We start from the raw sequence: 26,405 nt of genomic DNA on the forward strand, positions 1-26,405 counted from the left end.
GTGCCATAATAACTGCACACTGAGACCAGATGGGGTTTTTCCAAGTTGTCTCTGAATTTGAATAATTTAATTGACCATTAACTTTTTCTAAAACTCCACACATTTTAATTACCACAAGGAAGCATGCCAATGGGATGTTTTATTAAAGCAAAATCAACTGGACGCCCATTCATTATTGAATACTGCACAAGCTCATGTACATGGCCAGTGTCAGTGGAGCTTGTAGGATTGTATGTTTCAGCCTTTACAATTTAATTTTGTGAGATGCTAATCCATGTGAATGACTTAGTCCTGTATGCATATGAATAATTAGGAATGATATCAATTGAAAGAAATACAATCCATACATTAATATATATATATATATATATATATATATATATATATATATTCCAAACAAAAATCCCTGCAATGTTTTTTTGTCTGACATCCAGATGTAGATGGCACTGGTGTTCTTAATTGTGAGGATTTGGTTATTTATTCTGTTGTACATTTTTAAATATATTCAACTAAATGTGGATTAGATGAAACCAAGCAGAAAATAGTATTTATATGGCACCTTCTGGCGACAGATTTTTGGCGACTTTAGTCCCCACTAATTCGGTACAGATGCCCAATGTTGAAGAGGTGCCAGAAAACGGGTGGAAAAAAGAAAAAAAAAGAACTTGAAATGTCAGTATAGCATAACTCCCTTTTCAACGCATGGGTCATGGGAACTATTTCCTGTACATAAACCCAACTCACATTTGCAGACAGACTAACATCATATGCATGCGTATACAGACGTGTTTAAAAAGCCCAAACCCCGCTTTTGCGTTTCCCCTAGCTGAAGTATTCCCCGTGGTCCCACGGAGGCTCCTCATTGTTGTGCAGCCTTTTGGCGCACAAAAGGAGAACTCCGCTTGCACATTCGGCAGGGTGGGGGTGCTGCTGCTGGCCAATAGCTGACAACATCCTGCTGATGAAAACCAGCGATTCACGCAGCCTAGGAGAGCGAGAGAAAGCGCAGGAAGCCGGCTGGCAGTGTGAACCGCTGGAGGAAGATACATGACAAGCGAGTGAGAAGAAAGGCAACGCGGGCATCTTGTGGACGAGCAACATTGTGTTTACAGTAACTCCCTGACCAGGATACGCAGATGGTGAGTGTTTCATCGGGGCATATTTGATTATAAGGTTTAGCGACCCCTTCCCCCCCACCTACCCCACAGACACACACCCTTTTATTCGGAGTGGATGTGGGTAGGGATCTCTCCATTGTGTAGGTCTTTGGAGGTGTGCACGGCGGTGCCTTGTGAGCGCACGTTTGTTCCCCGTCTCTGCGGGCGCAGCAGACCGGCTTGAATGGCGTTTGCGCTGTTTAAAAGCGCAATGAATGCATTGATAGGCGTTTTGATGTGTATGGGGGCTGCGGGCGGGCTGGACGCAGACACCCCCCGCGCATCCCTTAAGCAGACGGGGGGCTTGTGGGGAAGCGGCCGCCTCGGGGTGGCTGGAGAAGGGGTTATCGCAGGGGGTAAAGGCTTGAGCCCCAATCCGGACGGTGCGTGGTGGTGCCCTCCTTGCCAGTCAGCTGTGTGGGTGAGGCGGGCAGACCTGCCAGCCAGTGCCGCCACCCGGGTGTGTTGTGGTTCAGCATCAGTCCAGGTGCTCTGTCGTTCCCACTCGCCCATCCAGAGCCCGCCTGGTACAGCCCCGGGGCCCCGGCCGACCCTGGCAGTCTTTCCCGGGGGCTGCTCTGCGTTTGCCCCCAGCCTCTTGTGCAGCCTTCACGCCAAACGCCGTGGATCCGACGGAGTGAGGGCCGAGGGGCTTTGCTTGTCAACAAAGGAAAAAGTCGGGCTCTTTCTTTGACAGTGCTGCTGTGGAATAGTGATTCAATGCATTTTAAACAAATCGGATTCATGGTTTAATCAACCATTTTAGCTCCTGCTCCCACGCTTTCCACCCTGCTCGATTCGTATTAAAGTTGATGTGATTTTGGGCCGGCCGCTCCAAACGGTTCCAGTTCTTAATCGGATTACTTTCTTTTCTCGGACCCACACTGAGCATTTCTTTGCAGATGTCTTTCCCTTCATTTGGAAGCGCATATCAAGGCAAGAGTCTTAAAATGCACTAAAGCACAGCTGTTAAATGACTATAAATAATGAAGTTAATGATAATCAAGTCCCTGTGCCACTCTGTTATCACTACCCTATCACTATTGTGCAGCAGTGGTGGTGGTTTAATTGTGCAAGAGGATTGCTCCATCTGTTACAAATTAAATGGCTGTGGCTATGAAATGTCACACTAATCAGAAAAAAAAAAAAAAATGTGGGTTTTCAATATGCCTAATTGTGCCTTTCTGCCTGTCCTTGAACTCATGGCCCCAGGATGCGAATGTCTGTCGTGTTTCTGCAGAATTTAGTGTGGGTAAGGAATGAGCAACTGTAACAAACATGAAATATTTGTTGCCATTTGCACATTTTGTCTAGCCTCTGGCACTTGTTTAATCTCTTGTTGTTTTTTCCTTCAAGGAGGATGTCTGTGAAAATGAAAAATGAAACGTTATGGTCCTGGTTTAACCGGTCTTCCCCTCCCTCCCCCCCCCAAATAAAAGCCATAATTATAGTGCTTGTATACAGACTTTCATAACCCTTTCTTCAGAACAACTCTGGTCAGAGGGGCTGTTATTAGGTTTACTTACCTGAGTCTCACCTAAACAGGATAGTTTAGAGTTTGTACAGACACTGTAGACCATCACAAATTCATCTTTATTATTTTTACATATTAATTTAAGAGAGAATGCTTTGATGGGAATGAGATTTAAACCTTTTCAGACCCCCTTTGACCAGTATTGCTTGCCTTTTGCTACATTTTATAGATGTATGAAAACAATCTGAAAGTGCTCTAAATAAATACGTGTTTCAGTAGGAAAAACATATTTTTGCATCTGCTCCTGTGGCTCTCCATTTACACAGAGCACAGCTGAGCAGGATGGTGCATATGTGTGATACACCCACTCTACACTAGGCGTTTGATGTGTGCTTCCCGTCATATTTGTGCAGTGCACCTGTGTAGCAAGATATGTATGTTTCCAGTATGTTGCATTCAGCTATAACAAACTGTGCATATTCTTTTAAGTATGACTGGCATAGGATGGGGTGTTGTCAAATAAGATGTTGGTCATTTCCAATAGGCTGCGTCTGATTGAATGACTGAATTCACATGGCGAAAAAACTCTGTGCAGGAAGTGCAACAGACAACCAAGGGGAATATCAATGAGGGCAGTTTGCAAAGTCTGTGTTTTTTTGCAGAAGCAAACAATAGGAACGATTACTTTTGCAGACACTACACCAGCGTGTTTGCATATACGCAGCCAACTTGCAATATTCGTAATTGCTTTGTTCCTGATTTTGTGCTTTGTCTTTTACATGTTGCCCAGACCAGATACTTTATTGTATTGGAGAGAGGAAAACAATGCATTCTACTATCTATCATCTATCCTGGTCTGCCTGCAATAGATAAGGGGAAATATATCCAAGAACAGAGAAGTCTAGAATTGTGTGACAAGGCTGTTGAAGTATAATCAACACAAACTGTATGTAGCTGCATCGATCTTTCACTCTGAACATTTGGAACGAGTCTCATGTAACTGAGCAGGCAATGGCTGAGACGTCAAATGCCATGATTTACTCTGCCGATTTTAGTAACATGCCTCTAGGGGTTGTGAAGAGAGGGGGGAATACAGGTATTTGTCGAGCTCTGTGACTCGGGAGAAATGTGTACCTCCAGGCATTCCATCTCCTGGACAGAAACATAATTCACACTGAACCTGAGAGATCATCAACTGAGGTTTGAAATGTTAGCAGTATTCTGTATTTTACATTACTATATAACCTGTGTTAATCATTATTTTTAGGGACTTTATACTCCCAGCTGTATTTCCTTGTTCTAAAGCTTCTTGTATCCTACTAGATCAGTTGCCCATTTGAGGACAGCTTGCATGGTACTTTTGTCCATGTTCTCCTGTGCATGTTACTGTGATGCTTTGCTACATTGGTCAGGCTTTTACTGGGTTTTGACTATATTAATAGTAAAATGAGTTGACTGCTTTTAAGACCTATGAGATTCTAAGCTTATGAAAGTTTGTTTTAGTCAGTAAAAGGTAAATGGAGCCAAGTCTAGCAGAGCAATACAAACAAAATGGTAAAGTGCTTAAAAAACACAGTGAAAGCGAGGATAATGTCAGCATAACATCAAACACCACCACTGTGAAAGAAGTTTAGAAGTAAATTGTAAACTTTAATTCCTGGCAGGTTTAATTTTGTTTGCCTAATGGTGGTGGTTTTAGGTCACTTTATCGCATCTTTCCTCTAGAAGTTCTTATCAGAAAACAAAGCAATCGACGAAGTTAATGTTTCCTTAGCTTTCTGATGCATGAACTAATGAACCAATCTTATTTGCATGAAGTCAGATTACAGCAGGTCAAACCAGATGACTTTAGTCTGGAACATTGCACACCAGGCAAAGGGTGATCAGACTTAGTTACAGGACAACTGCGGTCATATGGAGTTGAACTAAAAAGCAGCAGCGGTACTTACACTGTATGAATGCAGCAGCTGTGTGTGTGTAGTAACAAAAAGCATAAAGACACCTGAGAAATGCTCACAGTTCACATGCAGCCTATTCACAAGACCATATGATCCAGCTCTTAAATTAATTACTGATTCATTATTCATTCCTGTTTTGACAGAGGGAGCCTGTGATTACTTAATTTCAGGACATCCAAAAAAAACCTGTACGCTCCATCTAGCAGCCTTGCTAAAATGAGACATGCCGTTTTTGTTTAGTTTTTTTGGGTGGCTATACTTAGAACTGTTTAGTTTACCAAGTATACAGATGGGTTTTAAAGGAGCACTTTATCTGGGTTTGCAGATCTGTTGTGTTTGTTCCTGAATTTTCAAAACCATATCATGGAAAACAATCAAGACATGGGCACAGTATACGACAGCTGCTCTATCTTTTGCTAAGGATCCACAGAAAGTGATTGTGCAAGGATTGCACTTTACCTTTTTCGTAAACACTCATTGCCCGAATAGTTCATTAACATTTATGTTGTTTTGTTTAGAGAGAAATATCGGAGAATACCACAAAATTAGTATCATGCACTCATTAGCTGGAAATGACGCAAACATTGGCCTGAGTTTCAATAAAAACATCTTTTAAATTGGTTGGGTTGCAGTATTTTTCCAGCATTTGCTCATACCAGTTGGCCTTTATGGTATGTGAGCCTCAGAGTGGGATGCCTTGTTTGGCAGCAATTGTATATTTCGAGGAGCCTTTTAGACAGTCGGGTCTTTGCTGTTCCTTTGTGGGTTTAATGGTTTCATATCCTTCTAAGCAGAAACAACTTCCTACTGAATTGATAGTTCTCTTCAGGCTCTTTATGGAACCAATAATAAAGTTACATCCCCTTCAGATTCCTCGAGGTAAAATGTATGGGGAAGAGGTGGTTAATATAGTTGAGCACACACCCTGGCTGGATTGGCAGAAAGTCGCACGAGAGATGAGACAGATCAATGTGAGCGATGCCAACTTTATTTACAGAACAGTACTTCTAACACAAAACCTCCTGTTTCCAGTCCCTAGCACCTGTGGGAGTGGATTACCCAGTGGCAGATACAGTAACCAGATGTGGTGATCGGAGCCGAGAGGGAAGGCTTTGAGGGGATTCCTTGCTTTGTTTGGGCCCTGGGTTGATCTCTATCTCCAGGGGTCTGTTGACCTCCAGTCTCTGAGCCAGCACTGAACTTTTTAACCCTGGTTAGCCCTGATCCAGGGGCCTCCGGAGACTGGGCTGGAGTTCCAGTAGGAGCAGGTCTGTCCTGATGCAGGACCTAGGTGCTGTGCCAGGAAGGAGGAGGAGAGAGGGAGTTGGAGCATACTCCTTCGGGAGAACGAGAGATGTTTTAGCCAAGTTTATTTTCTCCCATGTCTAACTTTTGAAGTACTGTATTAATGCATTTGGCTTAAATTTAAGAAAAGCAATGTTGTACTCCCTGTATCCCACTGAAATTACTGGGCCATGATGTATGGGCGCAAATCTCTGACAAGAAGCATGGAAAGGAAAATAAAATGTTTTAAGACAGTGAGGTTTTACTCTGTGTAGTGACCTTCAGGCTAAATTGATAAACGGATCATGAATATGTTATGGGGTAATCTAATTTATTTGTAACATTTCTTTGGTTAAAATGGAATCTGTGCCTCCATAAGTTGGTTTGAATAGCATAAGAGCATTTATCTTCTGGCTGCATAATTGCATCATCTTAAATACTGCTGCTCTCATGTCTGTTTTGCTCTTCAACTTCATATCCCAATGTTGCTTTTCATAAGAATGTGTACCCTGACATGGAATATCTATATGTGTGCATCCGTGTCTGGAATGGCAATTTTCAGAAGTTGCTGCGGAGAGTCACACACAGTCACATCTGACCTTGTTGAGGAGTGCCAGAGTTGATGTGACATTGTAAGCTAAACTCTTCTCCCTTCTGTTACACTTCCTCAAAATGTTTCTCAAGACCCATTTATAAATCATTCAGAAGAAGAAAACAAAAAACAGACTATGTGGAAACAAAAAACCATAAAACCCCAGCCAGGAGCAGGTGTCACTTCAGGTTGTGTGTAAGCAGCCTTCAACTCCCAAAGTAATCTAATAAGGACAGATCATTTAGAAACAGGCAGTGGAAACTTCAGAAGAGCATTCGTCGTCTTTGGGGTCTTCCAAGATCTCTGTAGAACATATGTGGGAGCACCCTATTTGACAACTGACGTTACCCCGTCTGCCTCTCTGATGTCATGGCACAGACTCGCACAGCTGTGGCAAATTCCGCACTGGGCTGTAATAAAGGGAGAATAAAAAATGTTCCATGACTAGTAGGAGGGTCAAGGCATTACTATGTGCTGCTTTTAAATGGTGAACCACTTATACTCCCAAGACCCAACTTTCTACTTCTGCTTACAGTACTCTGTTCATCAGACACAACTGAGGCCCCCTCAATGCAGATCATAGTATATTATCATAGATCATGTGCAGATTGGGATCTTGCTCGAAACAATCTAGGGACAGGAATTTGGCACCGTATTAACTAATTTATTGTAATTGGCAGGGAAGGTAGTTTGGGAAGGTACAGATAGAGAAAGGAGGAATTTTCAGCAGATCTGAGTCTGCAGATCTTTGACAGTGGGCCAGACCATATGTTTGCATTACTCCGGTTTGGGTTTAGTTTCAAAAGCTTAATTTATTTCGCCATAGCTGAGGACCACATGCTTGGATAATAATCGCTTTTTTTTTTTTTTAGAAGGAAGATGAGAACTCGGAGCCCAGTTGGAACTTCTTGGCCAGCGTGTGGGGCTGTCTGTTTGTAGCACTTCTTGCATAACTGTGGAGCATGAGCAAAAGCTGGAGGTTTAAAAATAGTACGAACTACAGCAGTGAGCAAGTTGGGGGGGCCAAAGGTAAAATAAATTGAATCCTGGTGCATATAGCAGCTAAGATTACCTAATGCCTATGACTGCCTATTTTGGTCTTACTACTGCATTACATAAAATATAATTTGCATTCCTTTGATTTGACCATGTAGGTAAACTTTTTTTTTTTTAACAGATTGTGCTGGCATTTCATTTAGCCTCTGTTATCTAAACTGTTCCAGTCAGTGCTGCTTTTCAAACGGACCTCTTGTCCAGGAAGTGGTTGGGTGGAAGCAAATTGGCGTGACCCGAAAAGGAAATGCATGGACAATTTTTCCCTGTAAATGCTTTTGCTCATTCGTTCGCGATGTTCCTTCCTTTTAGTGGTCTGATCTTCAATCTCTGGTTGCTTTCGTTGGTGTGAGAAGCAACAATACGTACATGCAAACCATAAAAATCTATTTTTTTTGCAGGGAAATCGGTAACTGGATAAGTCATAGATGATATTGAGTCCAAACTGAGGATTTTTGAACCTTCCATTTGTAGAGTCCTATCTGACAATAAGCAAGATCACTTCAATACAGTCACTCAAGTGTTCCAACAAAAGGAGTTGCATTGCAAATATACAAAGCCGCACCCAGTTGTGTTGAAAAGGTCTGTGTCCTCTGGCAGTATACACACTGCTTGCTGTGACAGGCTTCGCCATAAGCTCATGCTCTCCTCAATTAAGGGACCCCGGCCTCAAGCTGTGAAATGATTAATTACCTCTATCCTGGACCTGATGAATGGAATTTAGCACTGTGAGCCATCTCTACTCTGACTGCTCTGGGAACGGTGGTGTGGAGTCTATGGAGGTAGGGTGATTATCTGAAAGCACTTGTTCCTTCATGTATTGATGTACTTCTTTTCTGACTTGTTCTGGCTCCTGACTTTACATGCTTTTAAACTCGGTCTTTGCACACTGTGTTCTTTGTGATTCCCCCACCCTCTGATGGTAATACCTGCTCGCTCTTTTGCCAAAGTCATCGCCCGATTCAGACAACGTGGCGAAGGAGAGGGTCCCCTTTTTGGTGCTTCTGAAATGGCTTCTGCAACAGAAAAGCCGAAGTCCGAGTCTGGCAGTCCATAAACCCAGCCAGTGTCTTGCAAAGGGTGTAGATATATTCCTACATAATCAGGAGCGTGCAGCCAGTCAAACCGCGTTGTTTCTGGATGGCTGATGGGGTTTGGCGATGAAACCTTCTCAAAATCATTTTGAAAGGCAGTTGTTTATTTATTGATTAGATTTATTTTTAGCTGGACTGGAGGAGGTTGTCTCCTCCTCTGTCTGATATTGTCTCGGGTTGAGGAGGGCTGTGACAGTGGACAGAATTGCCTCCACAGAATCCACGTTCTTTTTAACCCTTGTGCTGTTGGAGACCTCGTCCCACCCTTGTGTGTGCTTACCCTCCACCTCTGCTGCTACACGGCCCATTCCTGACTTATTACCCTTGTGGAGAGGACTTTGCCTTGATAATTGGATTAGAGAATCTCGTCTATCCACGGTGAAAGTCCAAAGAGTCCTGGGGAGGGGCGCAGTGTCTGCAATGGGTCTAATTCAATAAACAGGCCACCATTGTTAGTTCAGCGCTATGGATCAAGTCCAGAAATGGCAGTACGGTTAATTTTTTTGTTTTCTCTTAATGTGATTATACATTAACTGGTGTGCTAAGTTGACTTGCTCTGATCTGGTTGGCGAGGGGAATTGTGTGGTGTTGGTGGACCATTGGGGTTGCGTTCCAAATTGGGTTTTTGTCCTGAGATACTCTGGTTTAACTTCTGTCCTTTTAAGGGTGGCTTTGTAGCACCCGAGTCTCATTCCTCTGATGTAGATGAACCAGGAAAGGACTCCTCGTGCAGAAGATCATGATGCATTTTGTGATCTTTCTTTGCCATAAAGGTGCATAGATCAACTTATTTTTCAACTTGGTGTTCCCTATCGCCTCGCCTAGATGCTGAAGCCGAACCCACTGGGACCATTTTGGAGAACCAGGCTTTAAGAGTGTGATAGCTTCTGACTGAGCGAGATGATCCTCCTCTCATTTTGCCGGGGCCTGCAAAGATCTTATGGGAGTGGAGCAGGGGCTTGTTGGCTTGGTGTGCATTTTGAATCCACACTGGCTTGTAGGCAAAGTGTTTTTTTTTTTTTTTTTTTTTTTTTAAACTCCTGTCTCTCTCTCTGACACATACACACACACACACTATTAGAGCAGATTGAGTCAGATAAAACTCCACTTCCTGTGGGCTGGACGGGAGCCTCAGAGGAAGTGCGATGTGTTATCACAACTGCCAGGCTTCAGAGCAATGACTGAACACAACCTGAAGGATGTACATATAAGGCAATAAGATAGAAATTCACTCTTGTCATATGGGAGCCACTGTCCCTTTCTTAAGGGGGGAGGGGGGAGGAGTGGGTGTCAGCAAGTCAGTCATGCTTTTCTGGTGTGTTTGAGTTGTTTTTAATTCTGGAGTGCAACATGGCAGACTTTATCTGACCACGGTTATATAATACTAAAACACAAGGCCCACATGTGCTGAACACATAGCAAGGGTTGAAGACTTGAAATAAATTGTGCATTACATTAAAAACATGCAGCAAAAGGAGGATTTTCAAATCAAATGTATGCATTTATTGGAGGATGATGTATTTTCAAAATCTTATAGTGGTGGTAGTAGTACAGTGCAATGTAATGTAATACATTTAAAAGTCTGTTACTCAATATCTGAAATTTGGAATAGATTTTTTCTGGTTTCTGTTTTGTCCCTTAATGTTTAGTTGCAGGGCCTGCATTTCTGTTAGCAGATTGAGTTGAGTGATGTTTCTCAGTGTCTGAAGTTAAAGGAAATGTTTTGCATCCTCGTGGTGTTTCTCACCATGAAGCAAGGTTTCAAAATGTGTCACTTTTGAAGTGCATTCTCAGTTTTGTGTGCAATTTGAACCACTGTTCCCTAGTGCTAGAACAAAATGAACTATGTGGAAATGCCAAAAGAGCACTCTATTCCGGGGCCCAGATCTAGAACCCCACATGGAATCACCTTTGACCGACAATGTCTGAAATGAAGGTTTTATTGTTTAAAAAAAAAAAAACACAAACTACTGTTCACTTGTATGAATAATTTTAGATAGACTCGTGATATGCTGTTTCAGCCGTCCTCGTCTAACTTAAGCTGGGTTCAGTAGGTAGACAATCATGTTGACATCATGATTACAACACTCCACTCTAGTTCCTGCATCACTATACTGTCTGCTAGAGAATTTTACCATTGGTTGTGAAAATGGGCTTGCCATTTATATTGCCCCTTGGCTTTAGTCTCTGCAGGAGTGCTGAATTGCTAGTGTTCCCAGCTGTGCCTTGTTCTCCGAGTGCTGATCTGTCTAAAATCGGGGAGCTCGTAACCATTAGGCTTCTTGTCTAGGGAACTCATCGTCAGATCACAGTGGGAATGCCAGTACAGTTGGGTATTTTAAATCTGCATTGACTCAATACCCTGCTGGCTGGCATACTGATCCTAAACAGCCCTAAACTGTGTGTGTATATATATGTAAGTGTGTATGTATATTATAAATTGATGGAGAGAATGTGAGAGTGATCTGTGCTGTTGCAGTGTGTGAATGCTGGACAGGTCAGGAGCAGATAGACTATTAAAGCTTGCCTGTTCTCTATCTAGTGTTTTTTAATCACTCCATGCTTTCTGTGAGTGATTGTTTTTTAAAATGTGTGTGCACTTTTTTTTCCTCTCTGCATTAATATGCAACATTTCCTTACTTAGTCATGAGTGCATGAGAGCAGTGCAGGCAGAGTGGGAGTTAGCATGGCTCTCCGCAGTACCGGCACACCGATCTAGATTGTGGCTCTCCGCATGAGAGACACGGTTCTGCCGGCGGAGAAACTCGCCTGGATTTACAGGGATGCAAATGCTGGGGATTGTAAAGGCCAACCTCATGTTCATCTACATCAGGCTTGTTTTCACACCTGGAAGAACTAGGACTCCCATTTCAGTTGCCGATTTGTAGGCTGGAGGTTTTGAAATCAGTTGGACTTAATGACCTAAATTGCCACCCATGCCTGTCCAGTCTATAGGTTATAAAGATAAGCTGCTGCTCAAAATGTGACCAGCCTAGCTGCCACAGTCACACAATGTGCAATACACACGGTGCAGTCTTAATGCCTAGTTTACATTGTGGATAGTTTCCTGCACCGTGTAGCAGGATGGAAAACATTGGTGCCAGTGGACCCTTAGTTGTGGCCTAATCACTGTGTAGTGTAAACTGACTTTAATCTCCTGAGCTTTAACAATTTCCGTATGTCTCCTCAGAACATCTTAATTACAGCCTGTGCCCCTTGCGAGTTTACAGAAGTCTGCAGTGCATAAGCTGTGTGTGTATGTGTGTATGTCAGGGAGGTTTGGGTTTCCAGCGTTAAGACTTAACTGTAAAGGCAGTCCGTGCTGTTTTCTAAATGCAATGACACATTTTTTTCCAGTTAAATGCATTGGCATGAGATTGGTAAAGTAATAATTGTATCGCAAAACATTAAAGACAAATTGACAAAACTACTGGGAGTATTGCAAGTGCTCTTTGTATGTTTGTTTTGTACAAATGAACTTAAGCACAAAAGTAGTACTTGCTTATTTTCCTTTTCCTGTCCTACTTGAGTCACTTGCTAGATTTGTATCTTTAAAAATAAGCACATTTTCTCAAGAGGAGTAATTAAAATAAATACACATCCCTATTTATTTTTACTTCATGCCGTAACAGACTTTCTGCTGAGTTCTAATAAATTAGCAAAATACTCATTTATCTTGGGAATGCGTTATTTCCTTTGGTCTGCAGTCAGTTTCGTCATGTGTCATGTTTCTATATATTTTACCCTATTGTTGCTGCTTCATGAATTTGATCTATCCACAAAATAAACTTGTGGGGAGGTGTAGCAGAGGGGAACAAATTACTGTAGTGCAATCCCTCTGCAGCTGGCCATTGGCTGGGAACCACACTGAAGCCTGTGTGACATTGACCCCCACCCCCCACTTCATTCCTCCTGGTGGACATAGAATCATTAATTAAAATGGGCAGATTTAAGGTTTAATTTCCTCATTCAAGCAACTGCATTGAAGAAATCTGTTTGTCCAGACCTTGTTTTCGAGGTGTCAGTGGGCCAATAAACATGCTGTGAAATCTTTACTTTTTTTTGTCTAAGATTAATTTCAGTAATTTAAGGAAAACAAGATCCTAAATGTGGTCATATACTGCTCTGTGGTTGGACTTCCCTGTATATCTAACAATGAGTCCACTATTCATATTTTTCTCAGCGTGGGTTAAAGCAAAACTATGTAAAAGGATTTAAAAAGAGAAGTGTACATCATCTGATCATCATCTGGTAAAATCGACAGCATAAAGTGAACATAGAATCACACAGAACATGCAGACCTGATTTGCTGCAAATACATTTTTTTATATATATAATCAGGTCTGCATGTTCTGTGTAATTCTATGTTCTCTTTATGCTGTTGATTTTACCAGTGCAGAGGAGGCAGATTCAGTCCCCTAAATAATGATGTAACTTGTGTTGTTGGTGTAGACGAACAGAAATGCAACCATCAGAAAACGCAAGCAGCGAGGTTACCGTCTGTTCATTGTACCCGTCTGTCCCTGGCTACATTCTCTCATGCATCTACACTTCCAAACGTCTGCTGATCCTTTTGGGGAAAAAACGGAACCAATGTTGCTCATGAGCGAAAAGCCTTCAGATGGTCCCTGTAAGCATTGAAACGCTTCAATTCTGCTTCGGTTCTACCGTCACAACCTCATGGGCAGTCAGCTTGTTCACAGTCTAGAAAGTGTAACCAATGTGTGATGATAACTACCCCGATCAAACAGTCTCAGATCTTGACTGTGCTATAGTAGCCATTCCTCCAAACTACAGCATATTTTCTTCTGTTTTAGTTGCGTGTAGCAAAATGTACTGTTGCATTAAAATTAGTGAAAACAATGGAGCTGTCAAATTCCCCCACAGCACTTTGAATACTTTGAATAAATATTAGCCTTCTACGTGACTTCCTACCTCATTTCTGGTGGAGAAAAAACCTCCTAACCAACAGATACTACTGTGTTTGTGAAGACTCAATTTTGTGCTTGGGGTTTTGTCCCAGGTCAAAACTATATCTACATAAAGCCTGCTCAATTTTCTACAAGGCCAAGTGCCTTTTATAATAGGACCTGGACCACTAAAGGCATAAAATTACAGGAAGTACAGGAAATTGTAGATGTAAACAAATTATTTTGATTTAAGGTCTTCAAAGTGGCTACCAGCAGACTCCCTTCAACATGGGTTATTAGTAGCCTATCTTGGTTTTCATTTCCTGAAGACAGTGACCAAACAAGCAAATATCGTGATCAGTAGCCCTAGTGGTTTCAGGGCAGCCTTTGCAGTCCAGTTTATTTATTTTTATGTAGGAAAACCATTCCGCTTTGACAAGAACAATGATTAGCAAACTGTGCACATGTTTGTGTGTACACCTCCTTTGTATAATGACCACTGTAGTTTTACTACCCTTATATGTAGGGTGTGGACTGGACAGGGTGAAAACTCTCAATGTCCGGTGGTAATTTGCAGAAGACTATTCTAGCCTAGCCACCACCTTCGTCTCCCCTTCACAAGTGCTTTTTGTTGTTAATGCCAAAATATGCCTAATATGCCTAAACATCTTCAATGTTCATTTTTAAACTAGAATCCCTTCTGCCCCCCAAATGATTTTCAAACTGAACACCTGCATTAGAAAAAAAACATCAAAATAACCAGATTATCCTAAAGCAGGTAAAACTAATTCAGGAGAAAAAGAAAAAAGTGTAGCCAACCTAGAATAATAATCAGAATTGTTTATATTCACATCACTGACTGTCGTGAATGAGGTCCTTCATATTGTTTATCCTAAAATGTCAATGTATTCTCCGATACTTCATAATTGCAGTGTTGCCATAGCTCTGAATTAACACCACTTGAGGCCTTCGTGCTCCTTGACTGCCTTTGATATTTAAAGAGAAATCTGTCTACGGTAGTAGATCAGTTACTCAAAAACAGGATGTTGAAACCACAAGAGCCGAGAGAGGACTTAAAAGCATCAGTCTCTTACGATTAAAGAAACTAGGCTACTTCTGGGCAGCTCATTCATAATAAGATGAAAAAACAGCAAAAAAAAAAAAAAAAACCTCCAAAAGAAGTGTCCACTCGCTGTCCATTGGCATTATTTGTAATTTCAATAGATCTCTGAGCAATTCCTGAAATGGAGAAAACTAATTTTAAAATCGCTTCACTCTGCTCCTCTGCCTGCTTTGGGAGGTGGTTGTCGCTTTATCTCTGTAGCAGCTTTCTGTTTCAATTCTCAGAAGACACCTGTTTTACCCATGAGCTGAACTTGCACGATTCCGCCAGCTACAATATGGATTTGTTTAGTGCTTTATATACTTGGTTGTTTCTCCATTGGCGTTTATTTTGTTTGTGTTGAGTCTCCACGCAAATGGAGGATGATTTTCTGTCTGCAGGCGAGATCAGCTCTTGTCAGGCTGCTGTGTGTTGCTATGGAAACCCATCGGAGACCTGTGTGGTGACAGGGATGCCTCACCCACTTCTATCCGTGGCTGAAAGTGTCCAGCTCTGTGCTGGGTTGTTGCCCCCCTGTTTAGATGTATGTGGCATAAGACTCCTTTCAAACCAGGCCATTTCGCTGAGACTCGCTGGGGGATTCAGAAAACTACCCCTCTAAAAAGCCTCCACTTTTTTTGTTTATTAAATCCTGACGCTGACTGGCCCATGGTGCTTGCCCAGCGGTTTTGTAAATAATTTATCACAAAATGCCTCCTCCGAAGCAGTCTCTAGCAAGTTCCTGTGCGCACACATACTCTCACTCCCCTCTCTGTACGAAGAAATTTCAGTTTCTCGCTGCTCATATTTCTAGACCTCTCATCGGCAAGTTACAGGTTTTGCAGAGGCGTGCAAAAGCAGTCTGATGCAATGGGCAGAGGCCAGATGGAGCAATCGGGGGAGAGAGAGAGCGAGAGAGTCTTTTACACAAATGCACTAAGCCTATTCCAGCAGGAAGAGTTAGCTAGAGAGAGTCAACTGGAATATAGGTGAAATCACTCTCACTAAGATTCGTGTCCCTTAAATTGGGTTTATTGACTCTTCCATCCACAGGTAGAGGTCAGTGGAGTGACATGCTTGTGTACGGTAGTTTTTTGTTTAAGTGACGAGGATACTGAGATGTTAAGTGATGCGTTTTCAAGCGGTGATGTGTGCTGTGCTACTGCAGGATTGTCTTAAAACTGTAAATGTAGTTGGCCTCAAACTGTACTCTACTCATCTGGTACATCACCTCTGTGCTGGATCTCCTGCACTGGCTGCCCCTTCATTATTAGTTCTCTGTGGTCACCAAGATAAAAACTTTTTGGGGTTAGGGATGTTTTCAGAGACTGCAGTTTAATAACAGCACAAAATGGTGTTTTATCTTTATCTTCTCTAAATGTATTTTTACACTAAAAGACACTAGGGTAGTAATTGCTACAATCATTTTGCAAGTGTGTATCTTAAGGGGTGAGTGTGTCCTCTAGTTGGCATAAGGGCCCTGCTTTGTACATTTCAGGTTTAAAGTGAGAGTGAAAAATGGCAATATACAGGAGTAAATGTTGTGTAGTAGTGCTCTGGAGGTTTAGCCAGAAAGTCCAAGCAATACACACTACTACTGTGTCCTTAAGTAAAATACTTAACCCTGATTGCTTCAGTCAGAACTGCTGAAGACCAATAAAACTGGTTACAATTACTTCTTCATTTCTTGTTTACAGCTGTACATCTGAGTTTTCACAAGAAGTGGCAGATTTTTAGAGCACTTTACTGATGTGAAACTGAAAAGTGATGGGTGTTACCTCATGTAAAAAATTATATGTAAACCTGTGAACCGGTTAGTTCTGCATTTCAGAATGTATTATATTTTTAATGGGGAAAATATGGAGGTATAACGCACATTACAAATGCCAACCCATTATTTAGCCTTGACAATGAACCACGTATTGCTTTTCATCTGCAGGGACTCCAAATAAACAAACGTCAGGGGTGGTTCCAGTTACCTGAGATTCAGGAAGTCACAGGGCATTTTTCCCATCAACTGCAAAACCAAACCCATACATTTTGGGTTATTTTTAATAATGGTTTTCTCTTGCCACAAGTCTGTAATTGTGGCACATAAGACTGTAAAGTTTTTACTCTTTGGCTTCCCTGCTGTGTGGGGCAGCTGACCATTCTGTATGAAGTATTAAAAAAACAACTGGCTATGATACATTTGCAATAAGGATATTTTTGAAATTCACCTAATGTGGCGTCTCCTTTCTCTTCTCTGCAGGACAACAGCACAACCCCTGAAGACAAACCTGTTCAGCGCTCTAAGGTGAATATATTTTTATACAAATATTCAATCCTGTAGTCTTGTGCAGCTATTTAAGGAAACTGGGGGGGTGAGCTCCTAAATTAAACTCCCAGTTTGGCTCGGAGCCTGACACCGCTGTTGCCTGTTGCAGTCTTTCAGCCTGAAGACCCAGAAAGAGGTGTGCGCATCCTGTGAGAAGACTGTGTATCCCATGGAGCGCCTAGTGGCAGACAAAAATGTCTTCCACTCGTCCTGCTTCTGCTGCAAGCACTGCAATACCAAACTCAGGTAAGAGATCAGCCTACCACATCCCCACACAAGGCACAAGCAGCAGGCCACTCCCTCCCTTGTCGGCACAGTGCTGGGGTCCTCTACCCAAATTTGTCCACTGGGATTGTACTACATGTCCTGGAATATAAAACATATATATATATATTCCTTCTATCCATTCACCTGCTGCAGTAGGTATTTGTAATGTAATTGGAAACCAGGACCTAGACCTCTTTAGCACTGCATTGCATCTAGTCATGAAACTAGAAGTCCCCCTGAAGTCCATCCCAAGTAGATGTCTGGTTGCTTTCCCCTTGTCCATGTACCTGCCAGTTACAGACAAAAGTTCAGGGAATAGAGGGGTGGACAACCTCCCAAGTTGAGACGGTTCACAGCCTGATCTTGATGCACAATGTTTTAGTGACACGGGTCAATGAAAGGTCTGTGATTGTCACACACACACATGCACGTCTCCAGTGAATCTGCAGATGTTCTTGCCTATTTCTTCTTAATTGGAGGTAGACCTTGGAGAGGGGATTGACTAAACTGGAAGTCGGTTTCCTTATTGGGTCACCCCATACTGTAGATTCAGTGCAGTTCAGCTGCTTATAAGCTTATCACATTTGACACCACTGTATTTAAAAAATAGATAAGTGGCTTTGCAAATGGTGTGGATTGTGTAATGTCTTGTGTGTGTGTATATGTGATTGTGTAAGCTGTTCTTTTAAAAACTGTGTCAAAATGTTTATCCCCCCCCACACACACATGAGCAATCTAAGCATTTGGGGTATATTAAGGTAACAAATGGTTGTTTTGGGGGCCTAGGCCTTGAGCAAATCAAAATGTTGCTCGATCTGCAGTTAGCAAATTACAACCTCATACCCTGTTGTGGTTAAATTAAAGGTCAGAACCCACTTTCTACTTTTTATAAATAAAAATGGCACCAGGCGGGTACAGGTTTGTACTTTGCAATTAGCGAGTAGTTTGGATTTTAGTTTACGCCTCAGCCCTCTCTGAGTAGCCCCCTGTGTTTCCTAGTTTCTTAACCCCTGTTTTCTGTGTCTTACCGCAGCCTGGGCTCCTATGCGGCCCTGGAGGGTGAGTTCTACTGTAAGCCGCATTTCCAGCAGCTCTTCAAGAGCAAAGGCAACTACGATGAAGGCTTTGGGCGCCGGCAGCACAAGGAGCTATGGGCGACCAAGGAGCCTGAGAATCTCACCAAGACCGCGTAACGGCCCCTCTTCCCCAGCCACATGCCACAGACACTCAGCCCTTTAACAGCACGGTCACTCCGGTGCCTGCCACTGCTCTGATATTATTGTTCATTTGTTTTTTCGTTTTCGTAAGATGGTTTTATTTTTTTATTTTCTCTTCCATGTGGTTTTTCTGCGATGTTGCACCACCATTGTTTTTTTCCCCTCCCTGTCCCAGAGAACGAATGAGAGCTAACTAATCTGCACAAATAGGATGCGACCTTTCACCTTTTGCTTGCTAGAGAGCGCAGAAAGCCTTTATTGTGCCCTTTAACGTACTGCAGGGAAAGTTTCATTGATGCTCCCCAGTTTTTAATTGCTATTTTTAAGTTCATAGGTTTCAAGGGTTTTATTTGGTTTATTTTTTAGTTTTAGTTTAGTTTTTTGTTTCCAGAGATCTGTCCTAGCGCAGTGTACTGTATTCAGCCTCAGTTTCTGTCCCTTCCAAGTGTTGCCGATTTTTATTTTATTTTTTTACTTAAGCTTCACTTCAGGTCCCGTTTTCAAAGCTTTACATGAGGAGGAATTGACAGAATGGCACGCATCTTTATAGATTCTTTCCTTTATGTTTGTTTTTATAAACATCTCAACTGAGGTGCCAGTCATATGTTAACAACAGTGATTTCTTAATCTGCTTTATTTTCTTTTTTAATATTGAATTATGGAAAACTTTTTTTATAACTAAGCTCCTCTGTTATACCTGCAAAAGCACTGCACTAGGATTCAAACCAGGCAACCAAACATTTTGATACAATTATCTTCAGTTTTATATAAAATATAGATATCAATAGTTATAGTATAAAGTGTGTATAGTTCATAGGGAAAAGTTTAATTGCACACGATCTTTCTGTACAATTACAGGGTATTCTATACATTTCTAATTTCTACAGAAAGTGAATCTACAAAAACATACTATTTTTTTCCCCCATCCTATGTAAATTTATGCTGAGGTCAGTGATAGCAATATACAACTGCATAGCTGTAATATTACTTTAACTGTATTGTCTGTCAAAACTGAGAATCTTTTAAACATGAGGGCCTTTGGGGTTGAAGGTGGAAGTGTAGAATACAATCCTGTGAGTTGATTTGAAAGCTCTCATGTTGATGTTTACTTGGTTAATATTAAAATCCCAAGAGATTAATCTCGTATAACTATTTTCAGTTTTGACAAAGATTGTTTGATAGAGCGATGCCCTAGCAGACCAATAATACAAATGCATATATTACAGGGATGACCCTAGCCACATTTTCAAGAAGAGTAGTTTGATTTCTCTTCGTTTCCATGTTTTCACATCTTCTGATTCTCTGTTGCTCTTTCTGCTGAAAATATGACAACATAGAATCCCATCAAAAGTAGGAATATTAAAATAACAGCTAAAACCCACGGAAACTATCAAAACAACCCCTTTCTGTACTCGCTAGGGTTTATTTGGACCAGTCTGGCTTTGAGGGTTGGTCTGGATTGCTATGACAATAATACTTCTAACCATTCCATCAATAACTTGGATAACTGGTACGTTTGAGCTACAGGACGGCTCACTGTTTACTTGAACACTGGCCACAGGTCTGGGCATTAATGGGTTAATATCTGGTCTTAACTATTGTTTCTAATTGTAGATATCCAGCCTCCCAGTTAGTGAGGTGGTATCTGGTTTTAACAGATGAGAGCCCCTTGTGTGAAATAGACATTTAGATCTGTTTGTTTTAGTCTGGCGTGATTGTAGAGTAAAGGATTCTGGTGTAAAATTGGGATGAATGCTGTTTCAGCCCAAGTGCCAGATCTCAAACCACACTTGAAGGGCAATTTAAAAACTGGGTGTGTGGTAGTCATGGAGATGCCAGGATCAAAGGGCATCTTCCTCGACAAAGTACGCACACTGGGGAGGGGGGGTAGCCAAAACAAACAAGAAGCAAAAAATGATTTACTTTTCTTTTTTTTTATCCCAGAAAGATGTCAAACTTTCTGTGGTGTTTTAACTACGTTTTTTATTCGAAGATGTTTTTTTTTGTGTTGCCTTCTCGCTTTGGATACTCAAAAGTCGACTGCGGTTTTGTAAGGGCAATCATTTCTATCACATCTACACTTCCCTGTTGTGTAATCATTACAAGGTGTTAAGTTGTATCATCCCCTATGACGCTGGAGGCCTTGTGTTGGTACTTTTCCAGCTGCGTTTTGAACACAGCCTTCATCAGTCAATTTTCAGCCAGTAATATTAAAGGTCAATGGATACATAACAGAACAATTGAGGGTTTTACCCCTCTTTGAATCATATGGTCCCAATGAATCCCAAGATTCCATCTTGTCAAATCATAGAATTATTATTTTTTTAATTATTAAAACAGGAAAATTGATTTTTAGTGATGCAGCTTAATTGAGATTTTTATTCCAGTTTGTGGACCACTTGGTGAGAGAGCTCCGTCTTGCTCCGAAATCACTATACACGGCTTGCACAATTTCTTCCCATTCTTGCATTCTTCTTTGGTAGCTGTTTGATCAAAGGATGTAATGTGCTGCTCTTCGTGCTGTATGAATTCAGACATGCATGAAAAATAAAAGGCAGAAGGATTTGCATTAATGCATTATTCTATGTTGATCAATGCATAATTGAGGAAGATGCATGTCCTAGAGTTTAGAATGCCTTCTATACAAGTTAGATATGAAATATGTATTCTGAACAAAATAAAAATTCATACACGTATCATATATGTTTGATTAACTCCCTTTGCCTTCAAAACCTGTCCGCATGTACGTTACATTTATTGAAATAAGTAACTAAAAAACTAAGCCACGTTTTGGAAGATGAGAATCTTACCAGAAATTGAGATCAATCAACCCTTAGTTTATATAATTTGATGATTTAATTAGGATCCCCTGTATTGATTAGCCATAGTGTAAAATGGTCTCAATGTCAGAGTTGAATTCAAGTGAACTGGCTTTGGTTTGTGAAGTGTGATCATTAGGCTGTGGTCAGTCATTGTAACCGTTAAGCAGAGACTTGTATTCATCGTCACTGGGTTGATCAGTTTTTTTGGACCGAAGTTAAAATGCATTAAAACCGGTACTTGTACATAACTGTAGCTCATTGTTGGTGAGTGCCTATACTGATTTATGGGACCACTAGCTCGGTTTACTAGCAAGGCTTCTGAAAGCTTGTGGTTTGAGCTACAGACAGTTCAGGTGCATGGGCATCAGTGTATCGAGGAGAAGTTTTGTCTGAGCTTTGGCCCTTTTATGCAACATCCCGTTTTGTCTGTTCTAATTGTTTCTTGCTTGGGTCATTTGGCTATGCAAAATCAAGTGTTTCAGCACATAGTCACACCCATGGAAATGTATTCCTCAGTAACTTCATGGGAGGAAATGAGAAGACGAAGCATTTTGGGGGTTACACAGGCGGCCGTAAGCCAAGCTACGCGAAACAGTAAGGGATTGTGGGACTCTCCCCTCCTTCCAACCTTACCCAGTTAAAGGCTGTTGTACTGGAATGCTTATTTTACAATGCTTAGTGATATTTAGCTGCTGGAGCCACGGAGAACATGTGTACCTAGTAACACTGCAACTGTCAGGTTAGCTTGGGGGTAAACTAGCCAGACACAGCAGTCACCCATCCAAAAAAGGACAACTCCGAATAGGACTTGCATATTTTTCTAGGGTACACCCTGCATATCGGTATTCAATCCAGACAGGCCGCAGACCACACAAACCACTACACCTGGACTCTTTAGCCAAAACAAAGGATGATTTCTACCTCAGATCACCAAACTGTGCTCAGGAAATAGTCTGCCCAGTGCTTTGGGTTTTCCGTTTTCAAGTGGACGAACGAGCAGTGGGGCAGGGGCTGCCACTACTGTGTCTTGCCTGCATTACTCACGTGGGGGAGGGGCATTGGTTCCAGTCGACTATCTGACTGTATGCTTAGTATCGTTTCCCCCCCCCCACTAACAGTGAGCACACATCAGTCCCTGGCCAGTTTTACTCCCATAGTCACGCATCAGGAGTGGCTGAACCATGACCACAGTGGATTTTAAAAGCACTCAGAAGGGCATCATCCTGCTTGGATCATTACACTAAGTGGTGCAACAATGGCGTTGTTTTTCAGTGCTGTGTAAGGAGGTTGGGAGGTTTTTCATTCCGCTGTTCCAGTCGAGGGAGGGTTGTGTTGCCAGCAGGTCCCTGTGTGGAAAGTGGTCATTTCAGGGTGGTGCAAATCGATTTGTAAAATGAACATATCAAGCCTCTTCTCAGATTTATTTGTTTTGTGTTTTTAAAGCGCTTTAAGGAATTGAATGTTGGATGTAGCTGTTCAGAACTGTGATATATACCCTTCCTAGGTTTTTACTTCCCCCTCCCCAGTTGGCATCCTCAGTGGTTGATGGGACTCTGTGCAGTGTAAACGTGCTGTGGTCTTATTTGTGGAAACGGGTGTAGACTTTTTGAGGGGGTTCCTAGGTTTCTGGATGTGGCCAATTGTGGTAGAGAGTTCTGCTCCATCATTGAAATTCAGTATATCGGAGCTCTTGGAAAGCACTTAAGCAAGAATCGGAGATGGCTGAAGTGTTTTTCCATTCTCTTCAAGATCAATGTACATTGTACTGCTCTCACTTAGATTTTTGGACCGTATTGCACCATCTGCTGGAGGGATTAAGTACTGTGCCCCACAAAAGTGAAAGACTTGATGGCTATTTTTTAAATATATTTTAACTGGTTATGGGATTTTAATTATGTATAGACTTTTTAAGCTTACACAGCATTTGAAAGAACACTTACAGGCCGGAATGGTTTCACTTAAGCACCGATTTATTCAATATGTTTTTATAACTTTCTCGGAAATTCTAGTTGCTCTATTGTTATTGTCATCCCTAAGCATATCGACATGGTCAAGAACTGATGAGAGCTGAGTAACGGAAGTCTTTGTAAACTTGCCAGCAGAGTTGGGCTCAGTACCTTTCGTTCAATTCCAAATCTACCGGCATTTGATCTAGTCCACTCCAATGTGTTAAAATAATGACGTCTCCAGCTCTAGAACTGAATTGGATTTCACCCCAACTCTTGCTTTCCAGCTTTTAAAATTAGACCTAGTTTTGTTAAGCCCCCCTGTCAGCAGTTGGTAATATAAGAACGTAGGACAGGGGGACACCCTAGAAGGTTTAATGTGAAAAATGTCAAAGTGGATTAATGTGCTTAGATTCAAATTAATCCCTTCGACACTCTGCAAATACCCTGCCTGGCACTTGCCCATTCTGTCCCATACAATATCACATTGATGTCCCTCACAGTGCCAGCATGCTTCCCCTTAATGTGAATCTTAATCTCATTTTATTAAGCCCAACCAATCTCCCAGAAACTTCGCAAACAACGGGTCTAACCCATTTCCAGACAGGTTCCAAAAAGTGGGCTTACATGGGCCCATGTTATCATTAATTCCCACTTTAAGCCATATAAATGACCCACTTAGTGTGGAACTGTGCTGAATGTGAAAAAAGAAAAAAAAGGAAAACTGTGAATGTGGCTTAATGTGCTTATTTTCCCACCAAAAGCGCATTATGCAACTGTAAGCATGTGGTCCTAAATTCAGAGAAAATGGCACATTTTAAGCTGTGGTGAGTTTCTTTCGACACTAAGCATTTAAAGATGATGTCCTTCGCAAAGGTTACAGAAGAGATGCCACTGACCATGTTCCCCTTGTGGTCACTGGCTTGTAAATCCCAGAATCCCATACTCTCCCATATCTGTTTGTGAGCACTGTGATCCACTGCCACTAAAAGTAAATTAAACTGTAAATAAATTAGTTTAAACTGTGACTTGAGAAGCAAACGAGTACAGTAGTTCACAGATTGTACTGTCCAGTTTGATCTATTTAATTATTCATTACATATCCTAAAAAGTGACCCTCTGTCCTTCCTTATACAAACAGATTCCTGTTTACTAAAACAGCCAATATCCAGACAACAGTTGCAGCTCTCTACCCCCACTTAACTAACAACATGAGAAAGTAGATCAGCTCACTGTTCCAGGATGCTCTGTGGTTCGTGAGGGAAGCCCTTCACTGTTACAAAGCCTGTGGACCCCTGGGTTGCTTCCCCTGCCTGCCTTGAGGAATCTTATCACTGCCTTTTTGTTCTGGAATCCTCATTGAAAATTGCAGGGAATATAATGTGGGGAGGAGAAAAAAGAAAATCGGTAGGATCCAAGAAATTAAAGGGGATGGGCAGGGGGAAATTAAAACTCTGCTGAATGGTATATCATTAATGATGGTATAATCCTAGTCTTTTCCAGCCTAATCATGCATTTATTTAAGAATTCAACTTCAAAATGTCTAAGCAAAAAATTAACTTGATAGACATTAACTTCCATTGTAAAGTTCTGGTATTGCTAACTATTGTTCTATATGACACACAGTGGAATTGTTTTGGATATGAGATTTGTTTCTGTGCGGTAGGCTATTTTTAAATGACATTACAGTGTGTGTGGCCACGAGAAGGGGAATATGACGTTTCGGTTTCGTTTTTTCATTTTTCGTTTTTTGCATGGTTGGTTTCTTTGGAGTACCTGTAGTTCAGAGTGTTGTCGTCTGTGTTTGAGAACTGTCTTTGAACTGTAAATACTTGAGGAGATGTTTTTTTTTGTCAGTTTGCAAATGCCAATACTTGTCCTTGCACAGGAACGTTTGAGGAAAAAGCAAATGTTGTGGGTTTTTATTTTTTATTTTGTTTTTGTTTTTAGTATGCTGTACCTAAAGGGTATTGCATGTATCTTGTAAATGCTCATTTTCTTAAGGTACGCATGGTTTTGCACTGGTACCAAGACAAATAAAATAAATAAATAAATTGCTGTATCTAGTTTAGGTAAAATGATATTTTAAGAGCGATGGGTAAATAAGTGTATCTTGGCGTGGGCTTCTGAGGGTCTTGTGGCCTTCTGAGGACCCTGACCTGTGGAATGATGTAGTGGCCTTAAAGCACAAGGAAGTTCTGTTTTATGTTTTAGTTTAGTTTTTTGGGGGGGTTTTTGTATACATTTTTGTATTCAATATTCAGTTGAATTGTGTACAAAAAAATTAATAATGAAGATAATGAAAGAAAAAATGTGTATGTGGAACTCTCTCATCCTTGTGATTTTTTTTTTTTGTTTTGTTTTTACACACATTAAAAAAAATTAAACTCAAAAGTTGTTGTCGACATGGATGGATTATTTAAGTTTGTGGGGGTTACATGCGTGTGTGTGAGTGCATGTGCGTGTGTGTGTGTTCTCGTCTACCTATCTAAGTATGGACCTAGGCATTGTTACACAATCCCGAAGTGGGGTCTCCACTTGGCAAAGCCTTTAAATCATGTTACAATACTTCACACACTCTGCCACCGAAGGCAGCTGGGAAGCTGCTCTCTGATTGCCTGGATTGAATTTTAATTCAGAACATTGTATTGTCAATTATATTGAAAGTAGGTATTTTAATCCTATTATTATTATTTTATTATTATTATTATTAAGTACATGCATACTATTATTAATGACAATAATAACCGCAACATTAGGGAAAAGGAGTAATACAACTTTAAATATGTTTGAATCCTAACCCCATTCATCCAGAGCCCATTTAAAAACACAGTAATATTTCAGATTGTATTTGTAATAAAATATGTATCCAAACATCTTAATTTAAAAATTCTTAATAAATACATCTGAATTGATGTAAAATAGTATAGTATTCCCCCAAGTACAACAAAACATGTTTTAAATGGTGTGTGTGTGTCTGTGTGTGTCTCTCTCTCTCTTGTCCTGGACTACACATGTTGCTCTCTACTGTCTTAGTGGGGACTTCATTGGACTCCCTGGAGAACTGTCAGAAAACATAGGGTTCAGATCTCATTCTACTATTGTTTATACACATTGGTGTGTGAATGTCAATTTATATTATTTAAGTGGGGACGCCTGTAAGAGCTAGTTATATAAAATATTATGAGGCTTGTGGATGATACAAAAAGATA

The 26,405-nt window shown here is 41.2% G+C and overlaps 1 protein-coding gene across 2 annotated transcripts; it reads left to right on the top strand.

Annotated features, from left to right (window-relative positions):
* Nucleotides 1-830: 830 nt before the first annotated feature.
* Nucleotides 831-25,587, top strand: limd2 (LIM domain containing 2). 2 transcript variants are annotated; one of them, XM_066698468.1, is made up of 4 exons: nucleotides 831-1,139; nucleotides 16,876-16,920; nucleotides 17,051-17,187; nucleotides 18,242-25,587. In XM_066698468.1, the coding sequence occupies exons 1-4, from the start codon at nucleotides 1,137-1,139 to the stop codon at nucleotides 18,399-18,401; spliced, it is 345 nt and encodes a 114-aa protein (XP_066554565.1). In that variant the 5' UTR covers nucleotides 831-1,136; the 3' UTR covers nucleotides 18,402-25,587. The 2 variants fall into 2 exon arrangements, with proteins under 2 accessions (XP_066554565.1, XP_066554564.1); XM_066698467.1 differs by lacking the exon at nucleotides 831-1,139 and adding an exon at nucleotides 8,136-8,300.
* Nucleotides 25,588-26,405: the final 818 nt, after the last annotated feature.

This window comes from Amia ocellicauda, chromosome 3, assembly GCF_036373705.1.
Source record: "Amia ocellicauda isolate fAmiCal2 chromosome 3, fAmiCal2.hap1, whole genome shotgun sequence".
Lineage (NCBI taxonomy): Eukaryota > Metazoa > Chordata > Actinopteri > Amiiformes > Amiidae > Amia > Amia ocellicauda.